Source organism: Eleutherodactylus coqui, chromosome 4 (genome assembly GCF_035609145.1).
Source record: "Eleutherodactylus coqui strain aEleCoq1 chromosome 4, aEleCoq1.hap1, whole genome shotgun sequence".
Lineage (NCBI taxonomy): Eukaryota > Metazoa > Chordata > Amphibia > Anura > Eleutherodactylidae > Eleutherodactylus > Eleutherodactylus coqui.
This window is the reverse complement of record NC_089840.1, coordinates 207,702,677-207,729,747: the sequence shown is the minus strand read 5'-3', so window position 1 is coordinate 207,729,747 and position 27,071 is coordinate 207,702,677. Positions and strand designations below refer to the sequence as shown.

At 46.8% G+C, this 27,071-nt stretch overlaps 1 protein-coding gene across 2 annotated transcripts in view; it reads left to right on the top strand.

Moving 5' to 3' along the window:
* Positions 1-21,678, top strand: part of PIK3AP1 (phosphoinositide-3-kinase adaptor protein 1) — a 101,442-nt gene extending 79,764 nt beyond the window's left edge. For both annotated transcript variants that reach the window (XM_066600621.1, XM_066600620.1), the window contains exons 12-18: positions 8,100-8,159; positions 9,283-9,488; positions 14,701-14,773; positions 15,885-16,034; positions 16,913-16,983; positions 18,996-19,102; positions 20,561-21,678. In XM_066600621.1, coding sequence (XP_066456718.1) covers positions 8,100-8,159; positions 9,283-9,488; positions 14,701-14,773; positions 15,885-16,034; positions 16,913-16,983; positions 18,996-19,102; positions 20,561-20,627 — 734 coding nt within the window. In that variant the 3' untranslated portion in view covers positions 20,628-21,678. The remainder of the gene's footprint in view (positions 1-8,099; positions 8,160-9,282; positions 9,489-14,700; positions 14,774-15,884; positions 16,035-16,912; positions 16,984-18,995; positions 19,103-20,560) is intronic.
* Positions 21,679-27,071: the final 5,393 nt, after the last annotated feature.

Genomic DNA, 27,071 nt, shown 5'->3' with positions numbered 1-27,071 from the left:
ACCATTCGAAAGTTCCCGGGGTCCGGGGGATGAGGCTGGGGACTTCCGCCAACTGTCTCAACAACTTTCTGTGGGTGAGGAGGACGATGACGATCAGACACAGTTGTCTTGCAGTGAGGTAGTAGTAAGGGCAGTAAGTCCGAGGGAGCAGCGCACAGAGGATTCGGAGGAAGAGCAGCAGGACGATGAGGTGACTGACCCCACCTGGTGTGCAACGCTTACTCAGGAGGACAGGTCTTCAGAGGGGGAGTCAAGGGCATCAGCAGGGCAGGTTGCAAGAGGCAGTGCGGTGGCCAGGGGTAGAGGCAGGGCCAGACCGAATAATCCACCAAGTGTTTCCCAAAGCGCCCCCTCGCGCCATGCCACCCTGCAGAGGCCGAGGTGCTCTAAGGTCTGGCAGTTTTTCACAGAGACGCCTGACGACCGACGAACTGTGGTGTGCAACCTTTGTTGCGCAAAGCTCAGCCGGGGAGCCAACACCAACAGCCTCACCACCACCACCATGCGCAGACATATGATGGCCAAGCACCCCGCAAGGTGGGACGAAGGCCGTTCAGCGCCTCCAGTTTGCACCCCTGCCTCTCCCCCTGTGCCCCAACCTGCCACTGAGATGCAACCCCCCTCTCAGGACACAGGCACGACCGTCTCATGGCCTGCACCCACACCCTCACCTCCGCTGTCCTCGGCCCCATCCACCAATGTCTCGCACCGCACAGTCCAGCCGTCGCTAGCGCAACTGTTGGAGCGCAAGCGCAAGTACGCCGCCACGCACCCGCACGCTCAAACGTTAACCGTCCGCATCGCAAAATTCATCAGCCTTGAGATGCTGCCGTATAGGGTTGTGGAAACGGAGTCCTTCAAAAGTATCATGGAGGCGGCGGCCCCGCGCTACTCAGTTCCCAGTCGCCACTACTTTTCCCGATGTGCCGTCCCAGCCCTGCACGACCACGTCTCCCGCAACATTGTACGCGCCCTCACCAACGCGGTTACTGCCACGGTCCACTTAACTACGGACACGTGGACAAGCACAGGCGGGCAGGGCCACTACATCTCCCTGACGGCACATTGGGTGAATTTAGTGGAGGCTGGGACAGAGTCAGAGCCTGGGACCGCTCACGTCCTACCCACCCCCAGAATTGCGGGCCCCAGCTCGGTGCTGGTATCTGCGGAGGTGTATGCTTCCTCCACTAAAGCACCCTCCTCCTCCTCCTCCTCCTCCTCTGTCTCGCAATCAAGATGTGTTAGCAGCAGCATGTCGCCAGCAGTCGGTGTCGCGCGGTGTGGCAGCACAGCGGTGGGCAAGCGTCAGCAGGCCGTGCTGAAACTACTCAGCTTAGGCGATAAGAGGCACACGGCCCACGAACTGCTGCAGGGTCTGACAGAGCAGACCGACCTTTGGCTTGCGCCGCTGAGCCTCCAACCGGGCATGGTCGTGTGTGACAACGGCCGTAACCTGGTGGCGGCTCTGCAGCTCGGCAGCCTCACGCACGTGCCATGCCTGGCCCACGTCTTTAATTTGGTGGTTCAGCGGTTTCTGAAAAGCTACCCACGCTTGTCAGACCTGCTCGTAAAGGCGCGCCGGCTCTGCGCACATTTCCGCAAGTCCCACACGGACGCTGCCACCCTGCGCACCCTGCAACATCACTTTAAGCTGCCAGTGCACCGACTGCTGTGCGACGTGCCCACACGGTGGAACTCTACGCTCCACATGTTGGCCAGGCTCTATGAACAACGTAGAGCTATAGTCGAATACCAACTCCAACATGGGCGGCGCAGTGGGAGTCAGCCTCCTCAATTCCTTTCAGAAGAGTGGGCCTGGTTGGCAGACATCTGCCATGTCCTTGGTAATTTTGAGGAGTCTACCCAGGTGGTGAGCGGCGATGCTACAATCATTAGCGTCACCATTCCTCTGCTATGCATCTTGAGAAATTCCCTGCAAACCATAAAGGCAGCTGCTTTGCACTCGGAAACGGGGGCGGGGGAAGACAGTATGCCGCTGGATAGTCAGGGCACCCTCCTGTCTATTTCTCAGCGCGTACAGGAGGAGGAGGAGGAGCATGAGGAGGATGAGGAGGAGGGGGAAGAGACAGCTTGGGCCGCTGCTGACGGTACACCGGCTGATTGCCTGTCATCCTTTCAGCGTGTATGGCCTGAGGAGGAGGAGGAGGAGGAGGAGGAGGAGGAGGAGGAGGAGGAGGAGGAGGATCCTGAAAGTGATCTTCCTAGTGAGGACAGCCATGTGTTGCGTACTGGTACCCTGGCACACATGGCTGACTTCATGTTAGGATGCCTTTCTCGTGACCCTCGCGTTGCACGCATTCTGGCCACGACGGATTACTGGGTGTACACACTGCTCGATCCACGGTATAAGGAGAACCTGCCCACTCTGATTCCCGAAGAGGAAAGGGGTTCGAGAGTGTTGCTATACCACAGGACCCTTGCGGACAAGCTGATGGTAAAATTCCCAGCCGACAGCGCTAGTGGCAGAAGGCGCAGTACCGAGGGCAAGGTAGCAGGGGAGGTGCGTAGATCGAGCAGCATGTACATCCCAGGCAGTGCAACAGTCTTTAAGGGCCTGGCCAGCTTTATGGCTCCCCACCAAGACTGTGTCACCGCTCCCCAGTCACGGCTGAGTCGGCGGGAGCACTGTAAAAGGATGGTGAGGGAGTACGTAGCGGATCGCACGACCATCCTTGGTGACGCCTCTGCCCCCTACAACTACTGGGTGTCGAAGCTGGACACGTGGCCTGAACTAGCCCTGTATGCCCTTGAGGTGCTTGCTTGTCCTGCGGCTAGCGTCTTGTCGGAAAGGGTGTTTAGTGCGGCTGGGGGAATCATCACAGATAAGCGTAGCCGCTTGTCAACCGACAGTGCCGACAGGCTAACACTGATCAAGATGAACAATGGCTGGATTTCCCCAGACTTCTGTTCTCCACCAGCGGACAGCAGCGATACGTAAGCAATACGTAGGCTGCACCCGCGGATGGAAGCTACGTTCTCTCTCACCATCCAAAACGGGGACATTTCTGCTTCATCAATCTGTGTCTAATATTCCTCCTCCTCCTCCTCCTCCTGCTCCTCCTCCTCCTCCTCCTGAAACCTCACGTAATCACGCTGAACGGGCAATTTTTCTTAGGGCCACAAGGCTCACTCAAATAATTTTTCAGAACAATTTTTATAAGTTTCAATGCGCTTAAAAGCGTTGGAACTTTAACTTGAACCAATTTTTCGTTACACTGGGCTGCCTCCAGGCCTAGTTACCACTTAAGCCACATTAACCAAAGCGATTAATGGGTTTCACCTGCCCTCTTGGCTGGCCATGGCCAATTTTTGGGATGTACATTAGTACTGTTGATACAGCAATTTTTGTGGGCCCTCGCCTACAGTGTAATCAAATTAAGTTTTAGCCCACCTGCATTACAGCTGACGTTACCTCAGCTGTGTTGGGCAATGCAATGGGATATTTTTATGTACCGCCGGTGGGTTCCAGGGAGCCACCCATGCTGTAGGTGCACACGGAGTTTTTAATACATCTGTACACTTCTAAAGAACCCGTCTGACTGGGGCATGCAGTGTGGGCCGAAGCCCACCTGTATTACGCACGACATTACTACCTCAGCTGTGTTGGGCAATGCAATGGGATATTTCTATGTACCGCCGGTGGCTTCCTGGCACCCACCCAGGCAGTGGGTCCACAGGGAATTATAAATGCATCTGTTTCCACTTATAAAGAAACCCAGTCTGACTGGGGCATGCAGTGTGGGCCGAAACCCACCTGCATTAACCCTTTCCAGTCCACTGTGTGACCTGTGAAGACATTAGGGTTTAAGGCTGTACAGCTCCGTTGTTGGTAGACGTCCGTCGGGGTTCTCTTACTGTATATTGCCAGCCTCTCTGCTGTCGGAGCCTATCCTACGTGTCAGCTCATGCAGTACTGGCTTTAGCCAGCATATAGCGCCGTTGTATAACGGCAGAAAAAGAGTAAGCCCTCTAGGAAAACCATATACAAATTGGATTGGAAAGGGTTAAGCACAACATTACTACCTCAGCTGTGTTGGGCAATGCAATGGGATATTTCTATGTACCGCCGGTGGCTTCCTGGCACCCACCCATGCTGTAAGTGCACACGGAGTTTTTACTACATCTGTACACTTATAAAGAACCCCAGTCAGACTGGGGCATGCAGTGTGGGCCGAAGCCCACCTGCATTAAGCACGACATTACTACCTCAGCTGTGTTGGGCAATGCAATGGGATATTTTTATGTACCGCCGGTGGGTTCCAGGGAGCCACCCATGCTGTAGGTGCACACGGAGTTTTTACTACATCTGTACACTTATAAAGAACCACAGTCAGACTGGGGCATGCAGTGTGGGCCGAAGACCACCTGCATTAAGCACGACATTACTACCTCAGCTGTGTTGGGCAATGCAATGGGATATTTCTGTGTACCGCCGGTGGGTTCCAGGGAGCCACCCATGCTGTGGGTCGACAGGGACTTCACAATAGGGAGTTGTACCTGCCTGTGTCTATGAATTAAAAAGCCCGGTCTGACTGGGGCATGCAGACACCTTGACAGAATGAATAGTGTGTGGCACATAGGTTCCCCATTGCTATGCCCACGTGTGCAGCTCCTGATGGCGGTGGCACAGGATTCTATTTCTCATTGCTTCTGTACAGCATTGTGGGCTATCGCTCCGCCACTTTTAAAGAGGGTCGCTGCCTAGCCGTGCCAACCTCTGCAGTGTGTGCCTGCGGTCCCTCGTCATGGCAGACGCAATTCTAAATAGACATGAGCGTGGTGTGGCATGAGGGCAGCTGAAGGCTGCCCAGGGACACTTTGGTGTGCGCTGTGGGGGGGAGGGGGGGCGGTTGGGCAGCATGTAACCCAGGAGAAGTGTCAGTGGAGTGTCATGCAGGCAGTGATTGTGCTTTGTTGGAGGTAGTGTGGTGCTTAGCAAAGGTATGCCATGCTAATGAGGGCTTTTCAGAAGTAAAAGTTGTTGGGAGGGGGGGGGGGCCCACTCTTGCCGGTATTGTGGCTTAATAGTGGGACCTGTGAACTTGAGATGCAGCCCAACATGTAGCCCCTCGCCTGCCCTATCCGTTGCTGTGTCGTTCCCATCACTTTCTTGAATTGCCCAGATTTTCACACATGAAAACCTTAGCGAGCATCGGCGAAATACAAAAATGCTCTGGTCGCCCATTGACTTCAATGGGGTTCGTTGTTCGAAACGAACCCTCGAGCATCGCGGGAAGTTCGTTCCGAATAACGAGCACCCGAACATTTTGGTGTTCGCTCATCTCTAGTAAAATCCCTAAAAAGTGTCTGGTCCTTAAGCTACAAAATAGCTGGGTCCTTACGGGGTTAAAATTATATATATATTTAGATTTAGTTTTATTTTTTCAGACTCACACTCGTAATTACATTCGTAAGGCCCCCTGTCCACGCTAGCGATATTCCGCCGCCCGGGAGCAGGGGAGAGAACTGTCAGTTCTCTGTGGTGAGCCTATATGACAGATCACCTCACCGCGAAGAATCACGGCAGATCAACGCTATGGAAAGCGTGCACTGCCTTACTTGTGGACGGATTATCGCCGCGAGTAACACAATGCACTATTGCCTGTGGACAGGAGGCCTAATAGTAATTAGGGTAGTTATAAAATTAGCATTTCTTTTCTCTTTTTTTTTTATACAATTTTTCAAATATATTTTTGACATAAAATGTCTCCAAAGCGCTAGTAAAAAACTTCTGGTGGATATTGAGACTTTATAGTTTGTATTTTTATTATGCATTTTTCACTATAACTCTGCCATCCATGGCATGCCACACTGACTGGCTCTTGAAATGTCATTCATGACAACAGTGGACCATAGAGGAGTAGGATTTTTGACTATTTGAGAACTCTGGTGACTGTCAACATTTACTGGAATGTAATCTCAGAGCAGTATGGATTATGGATTTTGCTTTGGAAGCAATTGACCTATTGCTTCGCAGGACTTGACAATTTTAGGAAGCAGATTTTTTTTAAACTTCTTTTTTGTTGATACTGTGATCAGTGTTAGACTGGGGTGCCCAGGACCCAAGAGTAAAATTAATTCTAGGATCATAGAATGGTAGATTTGGAAGAGACTTTACAAGTTCATCTGATGCAATCCCCTGCTCAATGCTGGATTGTACAGCGACATGAAAATATTACCTGATCCTCGTTCACAAATTCCTTGCCATTGCATTCTCCATATACTTCAATAGAAAGATGGCTGCATTTGTATATGGCCTTGTGTCCACTGAAGTATATGGACAATGCAGTGGGCAGAAATAGTTAGACTCTTAATCACCCAATATGTGAAAATCCTATGCTTGGGTGAAGGGCTGGTGGCCCACCCGACTCAGAGCCCACCGGAAAATTCACTTGTACCCCTGTGGGTCATTCCGAGTTTTATTGTGATACTTAGAAAATAATAATAAATTAATGTTCTTAAAGGGGTTGTCTCGCGGCAGCAAGTGGGGTTTAGCACTTCTGTATGGTCATATTAATGCACTTTGTAATATACATCGTGCATTAATTATGAGCCATACAGAAGTTATTCACTTACCTGCTCCGTTGCTAGCGTCCCCGTCGCCATGGATCCGTCTAAATTCGCTGTCTTCTGGCGTTTTTAGACGCGCTTGCGCAGTCCGGTCTTCTGCCTGGTGAATGGGGCCGCTCGTGCCGGAGAGCTGGTCCCGCGTCGTCATCGTAGCTCCGCCCCGTCACGTGTGCCGATTCCAGCCAATCAGGAGGCTGGAATCGGCGATGGACCGCACAGAGCCCACGGTGCACCATGGGAGAAGACCCGCGGTGCATCGTGGGTGAAGATCCCAGCGGCCATCTTGGAGAAGGAAGAAAGAAGTCGTCGCAGAGCGGGGATTCGGGTAAGTAATATATATATATATATATATTTTTTTTTTTACCCATCCCTTGGGTTTATCTCGCGCCGAACGGGGGGCCTATTGAAAAAAAAAAAACCGTTTCGGCGCGAGACAACCCCTTTAAGAACACTTTACAGAATGTTTCTTAGGCCAGTTCGACACAAGCATGTAACGGGTACATTTATTTACTTGTAATACGGAGGAGTGTATCAGTCTGACTGCGGGTCTATTTAACTGAATTCAAAGCATCAGAGGGATCTACAATGCTCTAAATTCGGGTCAGTACACCCACGGTCTGGCCTTCCGGTGTGTTTTGTAATTTATATCTTATCTGACATGGAAAATAGATTAAACACTAAAGAAATACTGATACACTGTCTTTTGTCTAGTGGAGGACCTGAGAGTATGGTGAATGAATAAAAAAACATTAAAAATGTAATTCAGGCTTTGCTCCTTAAGAGTCTGCATGGTATATCTGTTTTTTTCTGGAGTGTTCCTTTAAAGGGCCACTCTGGCAAAAAACATTTTTTTTTTTTTTATCCCTGCCCCCCTTACCTGATTGCCTGTCACACTCTGGAGATCTCCTCTATATATTGCAGTCACTTCCATCCAGTGCAGCCTCCTGTATGATTCTTTTCAGGCACTATCTTGATGGTGATATTTTTGGGGGTTTCCCTTTAACAATCCCATGATGCACAGCATTAGCTAGAGGCTATACCATTTTTGTGTGCTGGGTGGACAGTTCAATTATCACTACCTTCTATATTCACCTAAATAAGCTACAGACCATAAGTCAGGATGATGAGCTGTGATCTCATCTGTTATAACTGTATGACAGGTGCTGTCTGATCATCATAAGTAACTGTGATAGGAGTACCTGTGTCCCCCTCTAGGCAGTTTTTTTTGTGGTAGGTTACATGCAACAGCATCACACAGACTGAGAAACTGACCAGGAACTGAACACATAACTCCAAGTAAACCTTAGTTGGTCAGAATTATGATCACATGACTGTCAGAGAAGTAAGAGGCCAGGAGTTTGAGATAGAAAGAAATAACTAACCAAGTTAACACTAGCTCACTTATATATACTGGGGGAATGGATACATAATGAAGGAATAAACATTTTTCAACAGTATGGCTTTCAAATAAGCAAAGGTAATTAATCAAAATATCTTCTTTATTCTAGTTGTCGCAAGGCCAATGAGGAAGGAAAATGTTTATGTGGATTCTTCAAACCCCTCAAAGGGTGAGTCTATTTATGAATGACAATGATTGATAACACTACAGGCAGCATGAACCCGGTACACAGGCATGGAGTGAAGCTGTCACTCTTGATTCTGTGAGCTGTGAGAGCCTGGTGCCATTCGCTCCTTCGACTCGAAAGCTGGAAGATCTGAGCTCAGAGTCAAATATTTTTTCTGAAACTCAGGAGCTTTTCAGTATAAAACATACATGGTTAAATGGGTATATCTGCCCCGGGTTCATGCTGTCCGTGGTGTAGACAGCATGAACCTGGTGACAGGGTCCCTTTAAGGTGTGGTTTCCATGGACGTGTGGCGCAGAGTGTTAAGGCAGCTCTAAGTGTTAAGAATGCAGTTCTAAGCTCTCACTCATTACCTGAAGGTTGCGAGTTCAATCCCAACCTGGTTCAGGTAGCCGGCTCAAGGTAGACTCAGCCTTCCAACCCTTTGAGGTTGGTAAAAGGAGTACCCGGAGGGTACTCAATTTAAACAAAATTACCTGATAGTGCTGCGAAATAAGTTGTCGCTATACAAATAACAAGTCCCTCCCCCATAAGGAAGTGTAGGCCTGTGTTTGTCAAATGGCATTACTATTACTAATTACTACACCTTGCAGGTATATGTTTGACCAAACGGAAGCGTGCGTTCCGATGAGCGGTATAAATGGTATAACTTCCTATCATATAGATTATACATAGTTCCCCTTCTGGTCTTTGGAGCCCATACCTGGCGACTATCTTGCAGCATTACACTAAAACGCATGCTATGGGGCGGGTATAGCGTGTGGCGGTGTACCATTTCTGATCGCTCCTGTTTAGCGCCCATTTTTTAATTGTATATTTAATAACAGGCTAGATTTATTTTCCTGGTTGCTGCCGGTCTGGCTACTGAAACCACTATGCAATCAACTGTTATCCCTAGCGAAAGCCGAAGTGGTTGGAAATGTAGTACCACATAGTGCCCATTCAAATAAGTAGAAGGCTGTGTGATACAAGGATATGAAAAATCTGCTAGAATGGAAACTGCTTTTTCCTTGATGTGAAAATGTCATCCCGCCAAGTACAACTTGTTAAAGCTTAAAGTATTAGTATTTTTGTAAAAGTGTTAAACTGTGCTTTATATTTCAAGGGCCAGATATTCATCTGAGAAGAGACCGACAGCAGTCAAGTGTCTATGACCCGTTTGTTGGCATGAAAACTCCTGGTCAGCGGGAACTGATCACATTACAAGAACGTGTAAAACTAGGAATGATCAGTGTAGATGAAGCTGTACTTGAGTTTAAAGAGTGGCAATTGAATCACAAGAAAAGATCGGATTCATTAAGATACCAGCAGGCAAGTAAGATGCATGAAACCATAAAGAAAACCTAAATCAGATATTTGGAACAGAAAAGATAACATCTAATTGGGAGTCGTAGAATGTGGATGGAATGTATTTCGTTTGGCGAATAAAAGGAAGCTCTACTTGTGGAGCCGCGCTAATATACAATTAAATAGAACTGTGAGCCTTTTTCCAACATACACAGTACAGCAGGGTTATTGCGCCTTCACACTGGTGATGAAATTGCACGAATTCCCAGCGCTGCGAGTCGGCGAGAAAATGCAAAATTATGAGGCCAATGGCTTCCAATGGCTCCATTCACATGTGCGATGTTCTCACGCTTACGATGTTCTATCTTTTTGAATCCCTGCCTGCTAAAAGAGCTTTACAGCAGTGCAGGGAGAAGGCAGGCTGGATGCGCCTGAGCCCCAGCAGCTGCAGAGAGGTGAGTATAACTTTTTTTTATTTTTTACACATTTTAGGGATGATTTTTCAGGGAAGGGCTTATACTTAAAGCCCTTCCCCGAAAATCACTGGAGGGCTTGCCAGCAGTCCATTGCTTTCAATGGGACTGCAGAAGCACCGGTCCCATTGAAAGCAATGGGGAAACATTGCGATCCTCTGCCACAGCTGTCACAGCTGTGGCAGGGGATTCTTTACTCCCCACGGGGAGTCCCCTTGTCACTGAACACTGTGACAGCACTGTCACAGTGATCAGTGCCAAGGGGACTCCCCGTGGGGAATATTTACACGGCAGCATTTATTTATTTATTTATTTTTACACATTTTAGAGATGATTTTCAGGGAAGGGCTTATATTTAAAGCCCTCCCCCGTAAATCACTGCAGTGGTTGCTGGCAGCCTATTGCAGTGGTTGTGGCCCCATTGAAAGCAATGCTGCACGGACCTACATTCATGCGTGTTTGTGCATGTACGTGGATGCGTGGTTTTGTGTGCACCAGTGTATCACACACGCTCGTGTGAATTCACCCTCAATCTGCTCCCTGGGGGTGTTGTGCTAGATTAGGCACCACACCAATAAAAATGCGAGGGCTGTATGTTCAGGTAGTCCTTCATCCTTTTTTGAGCAGTGTGGGTGTCCGATCTGGCTGTGCATACTATTTGCTGATTGATGTTGATCCAGGAATTCCAAAGAAGGTTATTTGATGGTTACTGTAACTTAAAGAAATACTGAGGAGCCTCATTATTATCATGGATTCCTAAAAGCTACAGTAACCATCGCATGAACTTCTGCAAAATTTCCTGGTGCTTGGATCCACATCCATTTTCCTCTGAGTGGTCAATCCACAACTGTGTGTAAGGGGGCTGACGTTTATGCCACCATCTACTGCACCCACTTACCATAAGGTGTAACCTGTTGCCCTGCATTCTGTTCAAGTTATTGTTCTGTGAAGTAATAGAGAATGTAACTGATAGGCTACATGTCTTGCAAAGAGATAGTAACCATTTAGTTGTGTGCCTTCAGGGAGACACTGTCACTTGTTATTTGTAACCCCCAAGCTATGTGACTGCTTATAGAGACTGCAGCTGCCAAGCCTTGTACTACAGGCTGGTCCAAAAGTGTTGAGACACAGTGAATGCCATCCTGTGTGTGACATGTTGCTAAGGGAAAGGGGGCAAATCTGAGAGGAGTGATGTCCAACACGGAGGACATTTTCAAAGCTGCTATCCAATGGTGGTTCAACTCACCCTGTTCTCCTGTGGCAGACGCCGGGTGCTATGATGTGGGTTCTGCAGAAGGACACCAGGATGGCCATTGTTGCTTCATCTGTGCCAGTTTTGTTCTGTCCACTTTTTTCCAGGTCAAGCACAGAAACAATTTGGAATAATTTGGCAAGCAATTTGCCAACTGTGCCATGGTAGATAGGTGGTTTGTTAGGATGCCTATCACTGAAATCTGCTGTAGTGACTCAAGTTCTTCACTCCCTGAATATCAGCACAATCTCTGTTCACTCCCCACGTATTAATCTTGCAGCCATATCTGTGTCTGTGGCAAACAGAAACTTGATAATAATTTTCGCTTGAATAATGAGATATCAGATTCAAGCACAGATTTAAATGCCTCATCCCTACCATTTGAAAATATCAACTTGGTTGTATGTCTTTTGTATGTGAATGGTGTCTTTCAAAATGGCCACCATGTTGGACACCAGCTCTCACAGATTTGCCCCCTTCCCCTTGGCAACATGCCACACATTGGATGGCATTCCAAACCACCATTTTCCATTTTTTCAGGTGTCTCCATTCCTTTGGACCACCCTGTAACAGTGATACTGCTTATATGCGATCCCTTCTCCTGATTCTCTTGTCAATAGCACATAGCCACATGTAAACAGGGACATACTGCTGATAATAATGAAAGTATGTGTCCAAATGATCTCATTAACATTCAGTCTCATATAGTGCCGATCATAACTCCATGTGAATGGAGCTAAATAAACGTTAAATCGACTTGCCATATTCTTGATCAGCTTTCATTTTGCACAGAACATCCCCATCTAGGTGGACCTAACACTGTGCTACAGTGAGAGGAGAGGGGTAGAGAAAAGAGAGCAGATGTTAGCCCTGAGGCGACAGCATTAAGGAGCAGGGTGCTTTGTGATCTAAGTTCACAGCAGCAGCACAGCCAGCTATGTAAACAAGTTGCGCAGACTTTACAGAAGTTTTTAATGAAGATCATTTAGAAAGTTATTTTTGCATTTAGGAAGTAGATGTGCATTGAAAAATGAAATCAGTACAAATGTATACGTAGCCCTTAAGTCTCGACATTCTGAAAAATACACTATGTAAGATGTTTTTAAGTTTTACCTGCAGGGCACTGCTTCATTGTTCTCCTGTTTGCTTCCAACTACTGTGTGTGAAAGGCAGATCAGATTTTTAGCCTTAGGCCTTAGTCACACGGGCGTTTTTTCATGCGATTTGCGGATCGCATGACGGATGCGCATCCGAAAATCGCGTGACCGTTGCGCGCAAGTCGCCCGCAAATCGCCCGAAAATCTACTTCTAGCCGCGTTTCATTAGAAACGGGCCGGAGCTGTCCAGCGCATTGCATTCAATGGAGACGGCAATAGAGCCGGCTCCATTTAAAGCAATGCGCTGCGGGCGAGCCCGGGATGAATTGTCGGGAAGGGCTTAAATATATAAGCCCTTCCCTGCAATTCATCCTAAAATGTGTAAAAATAAAAAATATATATATACTTACCTTCTCCCGGCAGCCGGAGCTCCGCGCAGCCGTCCTGCAGTGGGTGTGAAGGGGGTGTGAGTCAGACCTGCCCCCTGATTGGCTCAGCGCTGAGCCAATCAGAGGCATGTCTCACTCACACCCATTCATGAATTCATGAATGGATGTGAGTCAGACCTGCCCCTGATTGGCTCAGCGCTGAGAGGCAGCAGTCACTCACCCATTCATGAATTCATGAATGGGTGTGTGAGTGAAACCTGCCTCTGATTGGTCAGGGCTGTGACCAATCAGAGGCAGATCATTCAGCAGGCGGGGATTTTAAAGCCCCGCCGGCTGAATAGTGCCGAGAAGCAGTTCAGGAGAACTGACAGCGGCCGCGGCTGGACTCCGGCTGCAGCGGAAAGGTGAGTATACAATTTTTTTTTATTTTAACACATTTTAGGATGAATTGCAGGGAAGGGCTTATATATTTAAGCCCTTCCCGACAATTCACCCCGCGCACGCCGGCATCCCATTGCTTTCAATGGAGCGGCTGTATTGCCGGCTCCATTGAATTCAATGGGCAAACATCATTCTTCTCTGCCACAGCTGTTACAGCTGTGGCAGAGAAGAATGATTTGTCTTCTATATGTTCTCAATGGGGTCGGCGCTGCTGCCGCCGGCCCCATTGAGCGCATATAGAGAAGAGAACAGGAATCGCAGATCGCAGATAGGTGCGATCTGCGATTTCTGTTCTATAATTTATCGGACGAGCGCATAAAAAGCGCTCATGTGTCCGATACCATTGCAAAGCAATGGTTTTATAAAATCGCCGGACGCATGCGCATGCGCAAATCGCGGCTAAAAACGCCCGTCTGACTAAGACCTTACTGTGTACAGTGGCCAGTGTTAGGTAAAACAGTATAAGGAATAGGAAAAAAATATATATCTCTCACCTAAATTCATCCTTTTATAACATTAAGTTGAAATTAAAATGTTCTAGCCATTGATCAATAAGAAATACTTAAAAAAGGGTTGTCTTACTAATGTTTAGACAGCCTTATATCAAACAATGTCAAAGTCAACACGGTGATCAGCAGGTCTGGCTTCTCTAACCTCTGGAGAGCAATTGTTATTACGGGTGAAGCTACTTCTGGCCACTTATTTCCCTTGCTGTGGAAATATAGCAATGCATGGGCAGCTGGGTCCTCCAGAATGGGAGCCACTCACACATATAGGTTCTCCCTTATGACTTATATATTGTTCATATACCCTGATGGGGCATATGGCCAGACATTATCTTTATGAGTCAACTCCTTTAGAGTATTACTGACATAAAACTGAACTGTAGGTTATGCATAAATGTGTTTGGATGTGTGTTATATCTAATTAATCCATTTATATTTGAAGAGATGCTCAAAGCAAAAGCCCAAACTCCAGCCCAATATACTCCCAAAGTATCGCCTGCATTGTACCTTGTAGGTAGAGAGTCCACAGGATTCTTCTAGTAGTCTGCTCATGCTGCCTTTATGTCCCAAACAGCATTTTTCATTAGCTGTCTTAGAACATATATAGGAAAATACATGCCTCTTCGGATCTATTCCATTTAAGCCTGAGGAAGAACCCTGCATAGAATTGAAAGCTTACTATAACATCATGTCTTTTTGTTAGTCATTAAAAGGTATCATATCTACAAGATTATTTGGTTTCTCCTACTGGGAACATTCACATTTTACTCTACTGGCTAACACCGTACCAAACCTTTTTTTGTTTTAGGAAATTACTTACACAGTAAGTTACTCCCTATAAGTACCAGAGTGAATCATGACAACTGCTGCCTGGTAGCTGAGAGTAGTCACAAGCTGCAGGAATACTCTGCCTGTAGTCGCTGGTCGAATACCCTGATCAACAAGTACAATATCACATAGGGGGCAATTTGGGGATGAGATGAACACCTGCACTCAATGCTAAAAGCTGGATTTTTTAAAAGTTGAATAGAAGTACTAAGCTAGACGAAAAAATAATGTAATTATCATTTTCTTTTAGGAAAACCTAAAAAAATTGCGTGATAGTATAAATCGAAGACTTTATGAAAATAAAAAACAAAGAAAATCTACAGGTAATTATGTTTCAGATGTTCGAAAGCCTAACAAATATATTTGTGAATCATTTCCCATGATACTCCAACAGTATGAAGGGGAGTTGCTTGCTGCTGTCTCATGCTACCTATAGAACTCTATGAGTAGGAGGAGGGAGCAGCTGTTACCAGGGGACAGAGAGACTCACACAAAGATGTAGCTGCATCTTCCATCAGCACTGCTAGTAATGCTATATAATGCTTTATGCTGATGTTTCTCTATATGTGAGAGATATAGAGCCTTGTGTGGTGCAGAGTGTAAGCTCTTCCTCATGACCTAAAGGTTGCAAGTTCAATCCCTGCATGGGATAGGTAGCCAACTCAAGGTCAACCCATCCTTCCGAGGTCGGTAAAATGAGTACCCAGTTTGGTGGGGGGTAATAAATAATTTTTTAAAAATTACCTGAAAGCCCTGCGGAATAAGTTGGCGCTATACAAATAACAAGATTTATTTATATGGGAGCAGGATATTCCCTTCTTTATGTGTGCAGTATATAGAAGACATCACAGCGAATATTCTCCACTCATTAAAAATTGAGAATTCTAGGTATAGCCTGCAGAAGAAAAAAACTGATGAAGAATGCAGAATAAAAGTCCCACAATGCAACAGGAAAACGGAATCCTGAATGGAAGCCCAAACAGAAATGTGAATGTGGCCTAAAAACCTGCAGCAGTAGTTTTACATTCTGAGTGCGGAGATGTTTTCTATAAACTGAATTCTACGCTGGCATTATATATGCGGGCCGTTTAGGTCCATTTTTGATGCATTATTTTTTGCTAAAGCCAATACTTTTTTTCTTTTAAGCCCATTCCCAATTTTGGCTTTAAAAAAATGGGAAAACTTCACTGAAGTTTCTCCCAGCCCAAAAACATTTCCTAGATCTTTCTCTCTATACAACCTTAATGTTGCAACCAAAAAAGACCTAATAAATAAGTGTTTGTTTTACAGATGGGGCCAGCATTGTGCGAGGTCTGAAGAAAGCCTTAGTGTGTTTGTAAATTAAAGCAATTCTAACCATTCATTTTCACACAAGTATACATACAATAAAATCAATATTACTATATCATCTAAATGTGTTTTTTTTCTTTAAAGACTTGGAGATCACAAAGCCCATTCGACGTGGTCAGAATTTAGAAGTGAAGCAAGAGTTTGCAATTTATGACTCAAGTGCTTGCTTACTTCCTCCAAAAAGGGAAATCAAACGTGGAAACTGGAAGACAGATAGCACCTCTAGCACCACAAGTAGGTATCCCGTCACAGTATATCACACAGTCAGCTTGAAGGATGCAACCGCAATGGCATGCTTATCTTCAGCAGACAATGTGGTTAAAATGATAGGTAATGTGTCTTTTTATAGCGCTACATATCCTGCATACTGGGAGAACTATACCTGCCTAGATTAGATACAAATGTACTTACAGGTATGCAGTGTTTTATTTTAGGTACATATTACAATACTGTATTATTAGGTCGGCTTCACATGTGTATTTGCGCACACAAAAGCGCTGCGTATTTACGGAACGAATGTTACTTTATGGTATAAATGTTACTTTGATGCTCTTTTTGCAAAAAAAAAGCACCAATGCTCCGAACCATTAATAGCGAGTTCAAGATGTGTTTTTTTCCTATGTAATTACGCAGTGTTTCACGCATCTCAGCGTATTCCTGGCAGATCTGCACATCGCTATTGACTCCCATAGGGATTTTTGGTGTGCAGAAAAACGGAGCATGCTGCGGAGGAAGGGGGGGGGGGGGGGGTTACGTGACTAAAATGCGCAGGAAAAATATGCGAATGTGACTGAGTGGGTTTTATTCACTGCATATTGCCTGTACAAATATGCACGCATATACATTTGTGTGAAGCCGGCCCAACAGTGCATGTGCAATGACATAAGCTTATAGGTTGAGTCTATTTATAGTTATATTGTGGCTCCTCCATTTATTTTTATCTGTGGGAACACTCAGGGAAAATCTCCTGTAACCGGTAACATACCTCTCCCCTCTTTCAGTTTGCTCTTTGGTTTTGCACCTAAAGAACACAATAGGGAATACAGTATTTAGCTATGACTACATCCAGACTTACTCTTTATTATTCTCTTTACTATTTGTCTATAAACTAGGCAGTGCAAGTAACCGATCCAGCACCCGAAGCAGTCTGAGCATGAGCAGCGGCATGGAAGGAGATAATGAGGTGATTATACACATAGGGAACAACTGCTGGACTCCAAAGTTCTTTTTGTTTTTTCCTGCTCTGGATATTTTTCATATCCAGACTCTCTTTTGTTTGTCATAACTTTGTAGGTTTTGTTTACACTGCATATAGTGTTACAAACATATATTGTGCCGATCTCAAAAGGGTCCTCCCAAGTCAAACATTTATGGCATATCTACAGGACATGCCGAAAAATGTCTGATTGATGCAGGTCTCACCACTGGGACCTGCATCAGTCTGTAGAATGAAGGTCCTTGGAGAAGTGGCCCCACATGTTCTCCACGTAGGTGTAGATACCAGAGTTGAGGCCCTCATCTATCAGACATGCCATATATTTTAGAGTTAGGAATAAACTTTTAAGACTACATTCACACAGGCGAGCATGATGAGTACGCTATGAGGCCCCCCAAAAATGGCTCAATTGTGCTTACCAATGTGCGATTTATAAGGCGATGTGAAGTGTCTTTGATTAAAAATCACATAGCATCGCTTCTGTGAAATTGCAATCCAAATTAGTGCCATATATATATATATATATATATATATATATATATATATATAAAATGGAGGTGCCCCCAGAGTAGCTCAGTCCCCTGCAGTAATGCTCCTATAGTATAATACTCTTTTGACTATCCATGGAACAACGTTCCACTTCAGAATGTCAATTTTCTGAATAGCAAAAATTCCAGTTCCAGATATCAAAATTTAAATTAAAGTTCCAGATTCAACTCGTTTCTGCTACGATAAAGTAGTTTCAAATCCCCGTTCTCTATCTAGCTTGCACTGCATTAAGTTGCTTGTCCATTCAAAAGGTGGATTATCTATCATTATGAATACCTACCACTAATAGGATGAATAGGTTCCTGACGAAACTACTATATATGTGGCACTAATTTGGATTGCCACAAGTGCACGCCACGGAGTTATATCACCATCCCCTCAGGGTATATTCACAGACCCTACTACTCATATGTAGTAGCACCTGCTTGGTGTTTGAAAACCTCTCTGTATGTATGTCGCACGAGATTGAGTTTTTAATTATAATTAATAAAGGTTATATTTTAGAGATTAGGAATCCTCACAGTGAAGATAATCTATATGGGGCAGTAAAGTTACACCATAGCAGAATTTTAGTGCGCTGCTGATTATAAATCCATAGAATGTCAATTGTTTGCTGCTTTCACCATCTACATGCAAATCTGTACCCATTAGGAACCGATTTTGCTCCTGTGGATTATCTGCTCGTTGAATACAGCCGTCTGACCCTACCCTAATGGCCCGTTTACATGTAACGGTTGTTGCTCAAAGTTCGCACAAACGAACAAAAGTGAACAATATCATTACATCTAAATGCGAGCTAACAACTGAATGATTAATGAGAATCGGGCACTTCTCATCACTTGTTCAGTTTCAGCCTGCATAAAAATCATGGGAGGTTCGTTCACTTCTTGTTACGTTTAAACACCCTCAGATAGAATGTGAAGCACTGAGCAAGAAGTGAAGGAGAAGTAAACGATTCTCAACGATGATCTACCTGTCTAAACTGGCTGTACGATTGCAAACGAGCTCATTTGGCTCGTGTAAAAGGGGCATTACTGTGACTTGAGAAGAGGGTACAATGTCCCTCAAGATCAGTTATAGTTGGTAAATATTTTACTGAACCCACATAATTTTAAATAGCACTGATGTTCAAATATGGAGCTATAATTTAATTCCCAATTAGCATTTTAGTACTATGAGTATATTTACGACACTGGCGTAACTATAGGGGGTGCAGAGGGTGCGGTCGCACCTGGGCCCAGGAGCCCTAGGGGGCCCATAAAGTCTCTCTTCCCCATATTGCAAACCAATACTATCAATGAAGCTTTATAGTTGGGGACCCAGTTCCAGAATTTGCATTGGGGCCCAGCAGCTTCAAGTTACTCCTCTGATACGGAGTTTAACACCTTCTGAAACTTGAGGTGAAGTTATTTTTTTCCTCAATGTTATAGGATAATGAGGTAGCAGAACATCATCAGCAATACAAACCTAGGCATTCCTTGCAAGACGAAACACCGCCACCAAGACCCCCCAGGATACAAAACAGAAGCACTAGAAGGTAATTCTGCACAATTAAACACATCATATCATATTGAATATTTCCTATTTATGAAAACAATACTTTATCAATTGTAATTTTAAAGGGAATGTCGCCTACCTAATACAGGGTGTAGTCAAAGAGACTCATCCAAGGCCGTAGCTCAACACTGGTGTCCTATATTAAAATAAGAATAGTGTACGTGAATAAAAAGACATGGATGCAGTATACAATGGCATGGCACACAGGCCCCTAGGGGCTCCAGAACATGGATTTCATTGTTGTGTTGGGATCCCTGTAAGAGATAGAAAGTAAGAGCCAATTAATTGTTGAAGAGTAGCTTGTGAGAAACAGAAATCCACTTTCTGCATCGCTATAAGTTCCATGGAACCGCTGCTATAAGAGTGGCCTCCTGCTAGGATACATGCATAGAGCCATTGTTGGACCTGTGTTCATTCCAGCATGGATCGCTGCATGAATCTCCTGCAGACAACGGTGGATGGCTTCCTGGATGATCTGCTCCTATCATAGCAGAAGGTGGCTACTTTGAGTATGCTTTTCTTCCCTAAGTCATAACAACGGTCCCACGGGACTAAGAGATGCGGAAAGCGGATTTCTGCGTCTCATATGCCAATCTTCAACTTTGCAATTGGGTTTTACTTTCTATTTCTTAAAGGGACCACAAAACAAAATTGAAATTGGAGGTTCCAATGCCGTCATACCATCACGTAGCGCATCCATGCATTCCCACTGAAGCACACTATTGTTATTTCAATATAGGGCACCTGTATTAAGATACAGCACTAGATCAGTCTTTATGACTACACCCTGTATATCTCCTGACGTGTCATAAAGATAGTAATCCTGAGGGTCTTTTTTCTTGGTCCCTCATGAGTTGCAGAACAAGGTGTCTACAGTGCACCTCAGAGCCTCACAAACCATTTTGGTGCAGCTCACTTGGTCTGCATAATTACGGTACATCACCAGATACAACAGTCAGTTAAGTAAACTATCAATTACAGTAAAATAATGAATATTATCCCTGATTTCTTAAAAACAAATGTTATCAGAAGATGCAGATTTTACTATTAAATAGGTTTTCTGTACTCTGGAGAGCTGCAGCTTAGTCCCATTCAAGTGAAAGGGACTAAGCTGCAGTACCAGGCACAGCCACTACAGGATGCACAGAGCTGTGTGTGGTAAACAACAAAGAGGACGTGGCCTCTTCAATTAGCTGATTTGTTGGGGTGACGGGCATTGGACCCCCAACATTCTGATATTGATGGCTGATCCCAAAATCTTCAACTAAAGAGCAAAATCTAAAAGTTTTCTCTGCCTATATAAACTGTTCTCATGAATGAACTCTGCCATCGTTCGCCTGTGCAAACGATAAATGGCGCTGCGTAAAAGTACTCCGTATATTTAAAGAAAAAAATGTGTTCTTCGCTGCAACAAAATGATTTGTATTCAACATTTTAGATCTCAATCAACCTCCAGCTACAGCAGTGTCCCTCCAGTGCCACCTAGAGGCCGAAGCAGAGAATGAGGATTGGCAGAGAGAAGAAGATACATTTCCCTTAAAAACTAAACTACAGTTCGTTCACTGTATGTGAAGGTGTAATATATATCATCTTCATCACTGACTAATAAAATGGACACAGTTGGAGTTCCCAACTAATATGGATCAGATCATCTAACCAGAAGAGCCTGAAGCACCACTAATCCACTATTCTGAAATGGGTAACCACAAGATAAAGCCTTCAACTCCACAGAAGATTGTGAGGACGGGATGCTAGAATTGAACAGATGTTTCCAACCAAAACTTGGCATCTTGGTCAGGGGTCTGTTAGAAATGAATCTACACAGAAAGCTTTTGCCTGCATCATCTAGATAATACCAGCAGATGCGAAATTATCAAATTCCTGTTGTTATAGTCGTGTTTCCTTAATTCTGTTTTCTTAAAGGGGTTTAACCATGAAAGACATGCATACTTTATTCACAGGTCAGGGAATAAATGTCTGATCGCTGGTGTCTGACCACAGGAACCCCCAGAAATGCGCCCCCAAATGCCCTTATGATGGAGCAGGGGAGCGCCTAATTGACCTCCTCTCCATTCACTTCTATAAGCACATAGAGATTGCTGAGCACATTGATCTCCATTTATCCCATAGAAGTGAATAGAGTGACAGTCGAGCGTGCACACCGCCACTCCATTCACAGGGGCATTCAGGGCGCAATTCTCGGGAATCACTAGAGGTTCCAGCAGTCCCATGAATGGGTTATACATGTCTTGCGGGTAAAACCCCTTTAATTGACACCTTTTCTTCAGAACTATACATGTTTTATATATCACATATCGCCGTCTATATATATGTATGTCGAACTAATATACACTAGGATCTTCCGCATTATCCTGAGAAATATTACATTATTGGTACAATTGCTACGACGAGGTTGTAACTTGCAGCATTTCCCTGTTAGTATGGCATTTCCGTATAAACTAACACTTCTTTAATATCCATATGGCAATCTGACCGTCAGCTGTGTAATGTACACTCACTTCACTCCTTCCAATAAAAGCATACTGTTCACATCAAGCTATTTGTTCTGGATGACATATTTGTATGTAAATTACTGCAAAATGGTAGTGAATGTAAAGGGGCACTAAATGTCCTGTAAGGCCCGCAGCTCAGAAAAGCAAAGCTGGTGTTTTCATACTGAATTAGGACCCCAATCAGACAAATATTAAATAAAAAATGTAATTTGTGCTGTATATATTACATATCTTATAAGGTAAAGGCCCTTTTACACAGGACAATAATTGGTCAAACGGGTGTTCATTACAGATGAGCGAACGTACTCGTCCGAGCTTGATATTCGTGCGAATATTAGGGTGTTCGAGATACTCGTTACTCGAGACAAGTACCACGCGATGTTCGAGTTACTTTCACTTTCATCTCTGAGACGTTAGCGCGCTTTTCTGGCCAATAGAAAGACAGGGAAGGCATTACAACTTCCCCCTGTGACGTTCCAGCCCTATACCACCCCCCTGCAGTGAGTGGCTGGGGAGATCAGGTGTCACCCGAGTATTAAAATCTGCCCCGCCCGCGGCTCGCCACAGATGCATGGTGACAGAGATCAGGGAAAGTGCTGTCTTGCTGTAGCTGCTATAGGGAGAGTGTTAGGTGTTATATTAGTCTTCAAGAACCCCAACGGTCTTTCTTAGGGCCACATCTGACCGTCTGCAGTACTGTTGAGGCTGCTTTTAGCAGTGTTGCACAATTTTTTTTTTTTTTGTATATCGGGCGTGCAGACCATTGCGTCCTCAGTCTGCAGTCATTGTACAGAGTATAGGGGCAGTACTGGTAAGGCAGGGAAAGAGGGAAAGGTGAAAGAGATATACTGTCTATATAGGCAGTGGGCTTTTTCAAAAAAATTGAGGAAAAATACTATCTTTGGGCTGCCAGTGACAGTCTTCAGTGTACTGCGTGTCTGCTGGGGGTAGTAGTCCTAATTAATACGCAGCTAAGCGTTACAGCAGGCGTGCGCAAAATTGTTTCCTGGCTCTGCTGTGCCCGTTACATCACCGCCGTCACAGCGCCAGAGGGAAAGAGTATACAATATATACGCTGCATACAGTATCTGTCGGGTGTTTTAGCTCACCATTTAAAAAAAGGGAAGCCAAATACTTAAGGCCTACCACTGCCCTTTGGCGACTTGACTGCTTCTGCACTGTGAATTCCACTAGCTCAGTCCTAAGCACCTAGGTCTCACTACAGGCGTGCGCAAAATTGTTTCCTGGCTCTTCTGTCTCCGTTACATCACCGCCGTCATAGCGCCAGAGGGAAACAGTAAACATAATATACGCTGCATACAGTATCTGCTGTTTCAGCTCACCATTTAAAAAAAGGGAAGCCAAATACTTAAGGCGTACCACTGCCCTTTGGCGACTTGACTGCCTCTGCGCTGTGAATTCCACTAGCTCAGTCCTACGCACCTACGTCTCACTACACGCGTGCGCAAAATTGTTTCCTGGCTTTGCTGTCTCCATTACATCACCGCCGTCATAGCGGCAGAGGGAAACAGTAAACATAATATACGCTGCATAGAGTATCTGCTGTTTCAGCTCACCATTTAAAAAAGAGGGAGACAAATACTTAAGGTGTACCACTGCCCTTTGGCGACTTGACTGCTTCTGCGCTGTGAATTCCACTAGCTCAGTCCTACGCACCTAGGTCTCACTACAGGCGTGCGCAAAATTGTTTCCTGGCTCTGCTGTCTCCGTTACATCACCGCCGTCATAGCGCCAGAGGGAAACAGTAAACATAATATACGCTGCATACAGTATCTGTCTGCTGTTTCAGCTCACCATTTAAAAAAAGGGAAGCCAAATACTTAAGGCGTACCACTGCCCTTTGGCGACTTGACTGCTTCTGCGCTGTGAATTCCACTAGCTCAGTCCTAAGCACCTAGGTCTCACTACAGGCGTGCGCAAAATTGTTGCGTAAGCGAAGTAGGCCAATAAGTAGCACATTTAATTACAGCGTTCTGTTTCTGCTCTACTCGTAATACACCATGCTGAGGGGTAGGGGTAGGCCTAGAGGACGTGGGCGCGGCCGAGGACGCGGAGGCCCAAGTCAGGGTGTGGGCACAGGCCGAGCTCCTGATCCAGGTGTATCACAGCCGACTGCTGCGAGATTAGGAGAGAGACAAGTTTCAGGGGTCCCCAGATTCATCTCACAATTAATGGGTCCACGCGGTAGACCTTTATTAGAAAATGAGCAGTGTGAGCAGGTCCTGTCGTGGATGGCAGAACGTGCATCCAGCAATCTATTGACCACCCAGACTTCTACGCCGTCCACTGCTGCAACTCTGAATCCTCTGGCTGCTGCTCCTCCTTCCTCCCAGCCTCCTCACTCCATTACAATGACACATTCTGAGGAGCAGGCAGACTCCCAGGAACTGTTCTCGGGCCCCTGCCCAGAATGCGCAGCAATGGTTCCTCTCCCACCGGAGGAGTTTGTCGTGACCGATGCCCAACCTATGCAAAGTTCCCGGGGTCCGGGGGATGAGGCTGGGGACTTTCGGCAACTGTCTCAAGAGCTTTCAGTGGATGAGGAGGACGATGACGATGAGACACAGTTGTCGATCACTCAGGTAGTAGTAATTGCAGTAAGTCCGAGGGAGGAGCGCACAGAGGATTCGGAGGAAGAGCAGCTGGACGATGAGGTGACTGACCCCACCTGGTTTGCTATGCCTACTGAGGACAGGTCTTCAGAGGGGGAGGCAAGTGCAGCAGCAGGGCAGGTTGGAAGAGGCAGTGCGGTGGCCAGGGGTAGAGGCAGGGCCAGACCGAATAATCCACCAACTGTTTCCCAAAGTGCCCCCTCACGCCATGCCACCCTGCAGAGGCCGAGGTGCTCAAAGGTCTGGCAGTTTTTCACTGAGAGTGCAGACGACCCACGAACTGTGGTGTGCAAGGTTTGTCGTGCCAAGATCAGCCGGGGAGCCACCACCACCAGCCTCACCACCACCAGCATGCGCAGGCATATGATGGCCAAGCACCCCACAAGGTGGGACGAAGGCCATTCACCGCCTCCGGTTTGCACCACTGCCTCTCCCCCTGTGCCCCAACCTGCCACTGAGATCCAACACCCCTCTCAGGACACAGGCGCGACCGTCTCCCGGCCTGCACTCACAACCTCACCTCCGCTTTCCTCGACCCCATCCAGCAATGTCTCGCACCGCACCGTCCAGCCGTCTCTAGCGCAACTGTTTGAGCGCAAGCGCAAGTACGCCGCCATGCACCCGCACGCTCAAGCGTTAAACGTGCACATAGCCAAATTGATCAGCCTGGAGATGCTGCCGTATAGGCTTGTGGAAATGGAGGCTTTCAAAAACATGATGGCGGCGGCGGCCCCGCGCTACTCGGTTCCCAGTCGCCACTACTTTTCCCGATGTGCCGTCCCAGCCCTGCACGACCACGTCTCCCGCAACATTGTACGCGCCCTCACCAACGCGGTTACTGCCAAGGTCCACTTAACAACGGACATGTGGACAAGCACAGGCGGGCAGGGCCACTATATCTCCCTGACGGCACATTGGGTGAATTTAGTGCTGGCTGGGACCGAGTCAGAGCCTGGGACCGCTCACGTCCTACCCACCCCCAGAATTGCGGGCCTCAGCTCACTGCTGGTATCTGCGGCGGTGTATGCTTCCTCCACTAAACCACCCTCCTCCTCCTCCTACGCAACCTCTGTCTCGCAATCAAGATGTGTCAGCAGCAGCACGTCGCCACCAGTCGGTGTCGCGCGGGGTGGCAGCACAGCGGTGGGCAAGCGCCAGCAGGCCGTGCTGAAACTACTCAGCTTAGGAGAGAAGAGGCACACGGCCCACAAACTGCTGCAGGGTCTGACAGAGCAGACCGACCGCTGGCTTGCGCCGCTGAGCCTCCAACCGGGCACGGTCGTGTGTGACAACGGCCGTAACCTAGTGGCGGCTTTGCAGCTCGGCAGCCTCACGCACGTGCCATGCCTGGCCCACGTCTTTAATTTGGTGGTTCAGCGCTTTCTGAAAAGCTACCCACGCTTGTCAGACCTGCTCGGAAAGGTGCGCCGGCTCAGCGCACATTTCCGCAAGTCCAAGACGGACGCTGCCACCCTGCGGACCCTGCAACATCGGTTTAATCTGCCAGTGCACCGATTGCTGTGCGACGTCCCCACACGGTGGAACTCTACGCTCCACATGTTGGCCAGGCTCTATGAGCAGCGTAGAGCTATAGTGGAATACCAACTCCAACATGGGCGGCATAGTGGGAGTCAGCCTCCTCAATTCTTTACAGAAGAGTGGGCCTGGTTGGCAGACATTTGCCAGGTCCTTGGAAACTTTGAGGAGTCTACCCAGATTGTGAGCGGCGATGCTGCAATCATTAGCGTCACCATTCCTCTGCTATGCATCTTGAGAAGTTCCCTGCAAAGCATAAAGGCAGACGCTTTGCGCTCGGAAACAGAGGCGGGGGAAGACAGTATGTCGCTGGATAGTCAGAGCACCCTCATGTCTATATCTCAGCGCGTGGAAGAGGAGGAGGAGGAGGAGGAGAAGGGGCAGGAGCCTGAGGAGGAAGAGACAGCTGGGCCCACTGCAGAGGGTGCCCATGCAGCTTGCCTCTCATCCATTCAGCGTGTATGGCCTGAGGAGGAGGAGGAGGAGGAGGAGGACACTCAAAGTGATCTTCCTAGTGAGGACAGCCATATGTTGCGTACAGGTACCCTGGCACACATGGCTGACTTCATGTTAGCATGCCTTTCTCGTGACCCTCGCGTTAGACGCATTCTGGCCACTACGGATTACTGGGTGTACACACTGCTTGACCCACGGTATAAGGATAACCTTTCCACTCTCATTCCCGAAGAGGAAAGGGGTTTGAGAGTGATGCAATACTACAGGGCCCTGGTGGACAAACTGATGGTAAACTTCCCATCTGACAGCGCTAGTGGCAGAAGGCGCAGTTTCGAGGGCCAAGTAGAATGGGAGGCGCGGAGATCAGGCAGCATGTTCAGTGCAGGCAGGGGAACACTCTCCAAGGCCTTTGCCAGCTTTATGGCTCCCCAGCAAGACTGTCTTACACCTCCTCAGTCCAGGCTGAGTCGGAGGGTGCACTGTAAGATGGTGAGGGAGTACGCAGCCGATCGTACCACCGTCCTCCGTGACTCCTCTGCTCCGTACAACTACTGGGTGTCAAAGCTGGACACGTGGCCTGAACTCGCGCTGTATGCCCTGGAGGTGTTGGCGTGCCCTGCGGCTAGCGTCTTCTCAGAGAGGGTGTTTAGTGCAGCTGGGGGAATCATCACGAACAAGCGTACCCGCCTGTCAACTGACAGCGCCGACAGGCTTACACTCATAAAGATGAACAAAGCCTGGATTTCCCCAGACTTCTCTTCTCCACCAGCGGACAGCAGCGCTACCCAAAGACCTTTGTCAATCTGTGTAT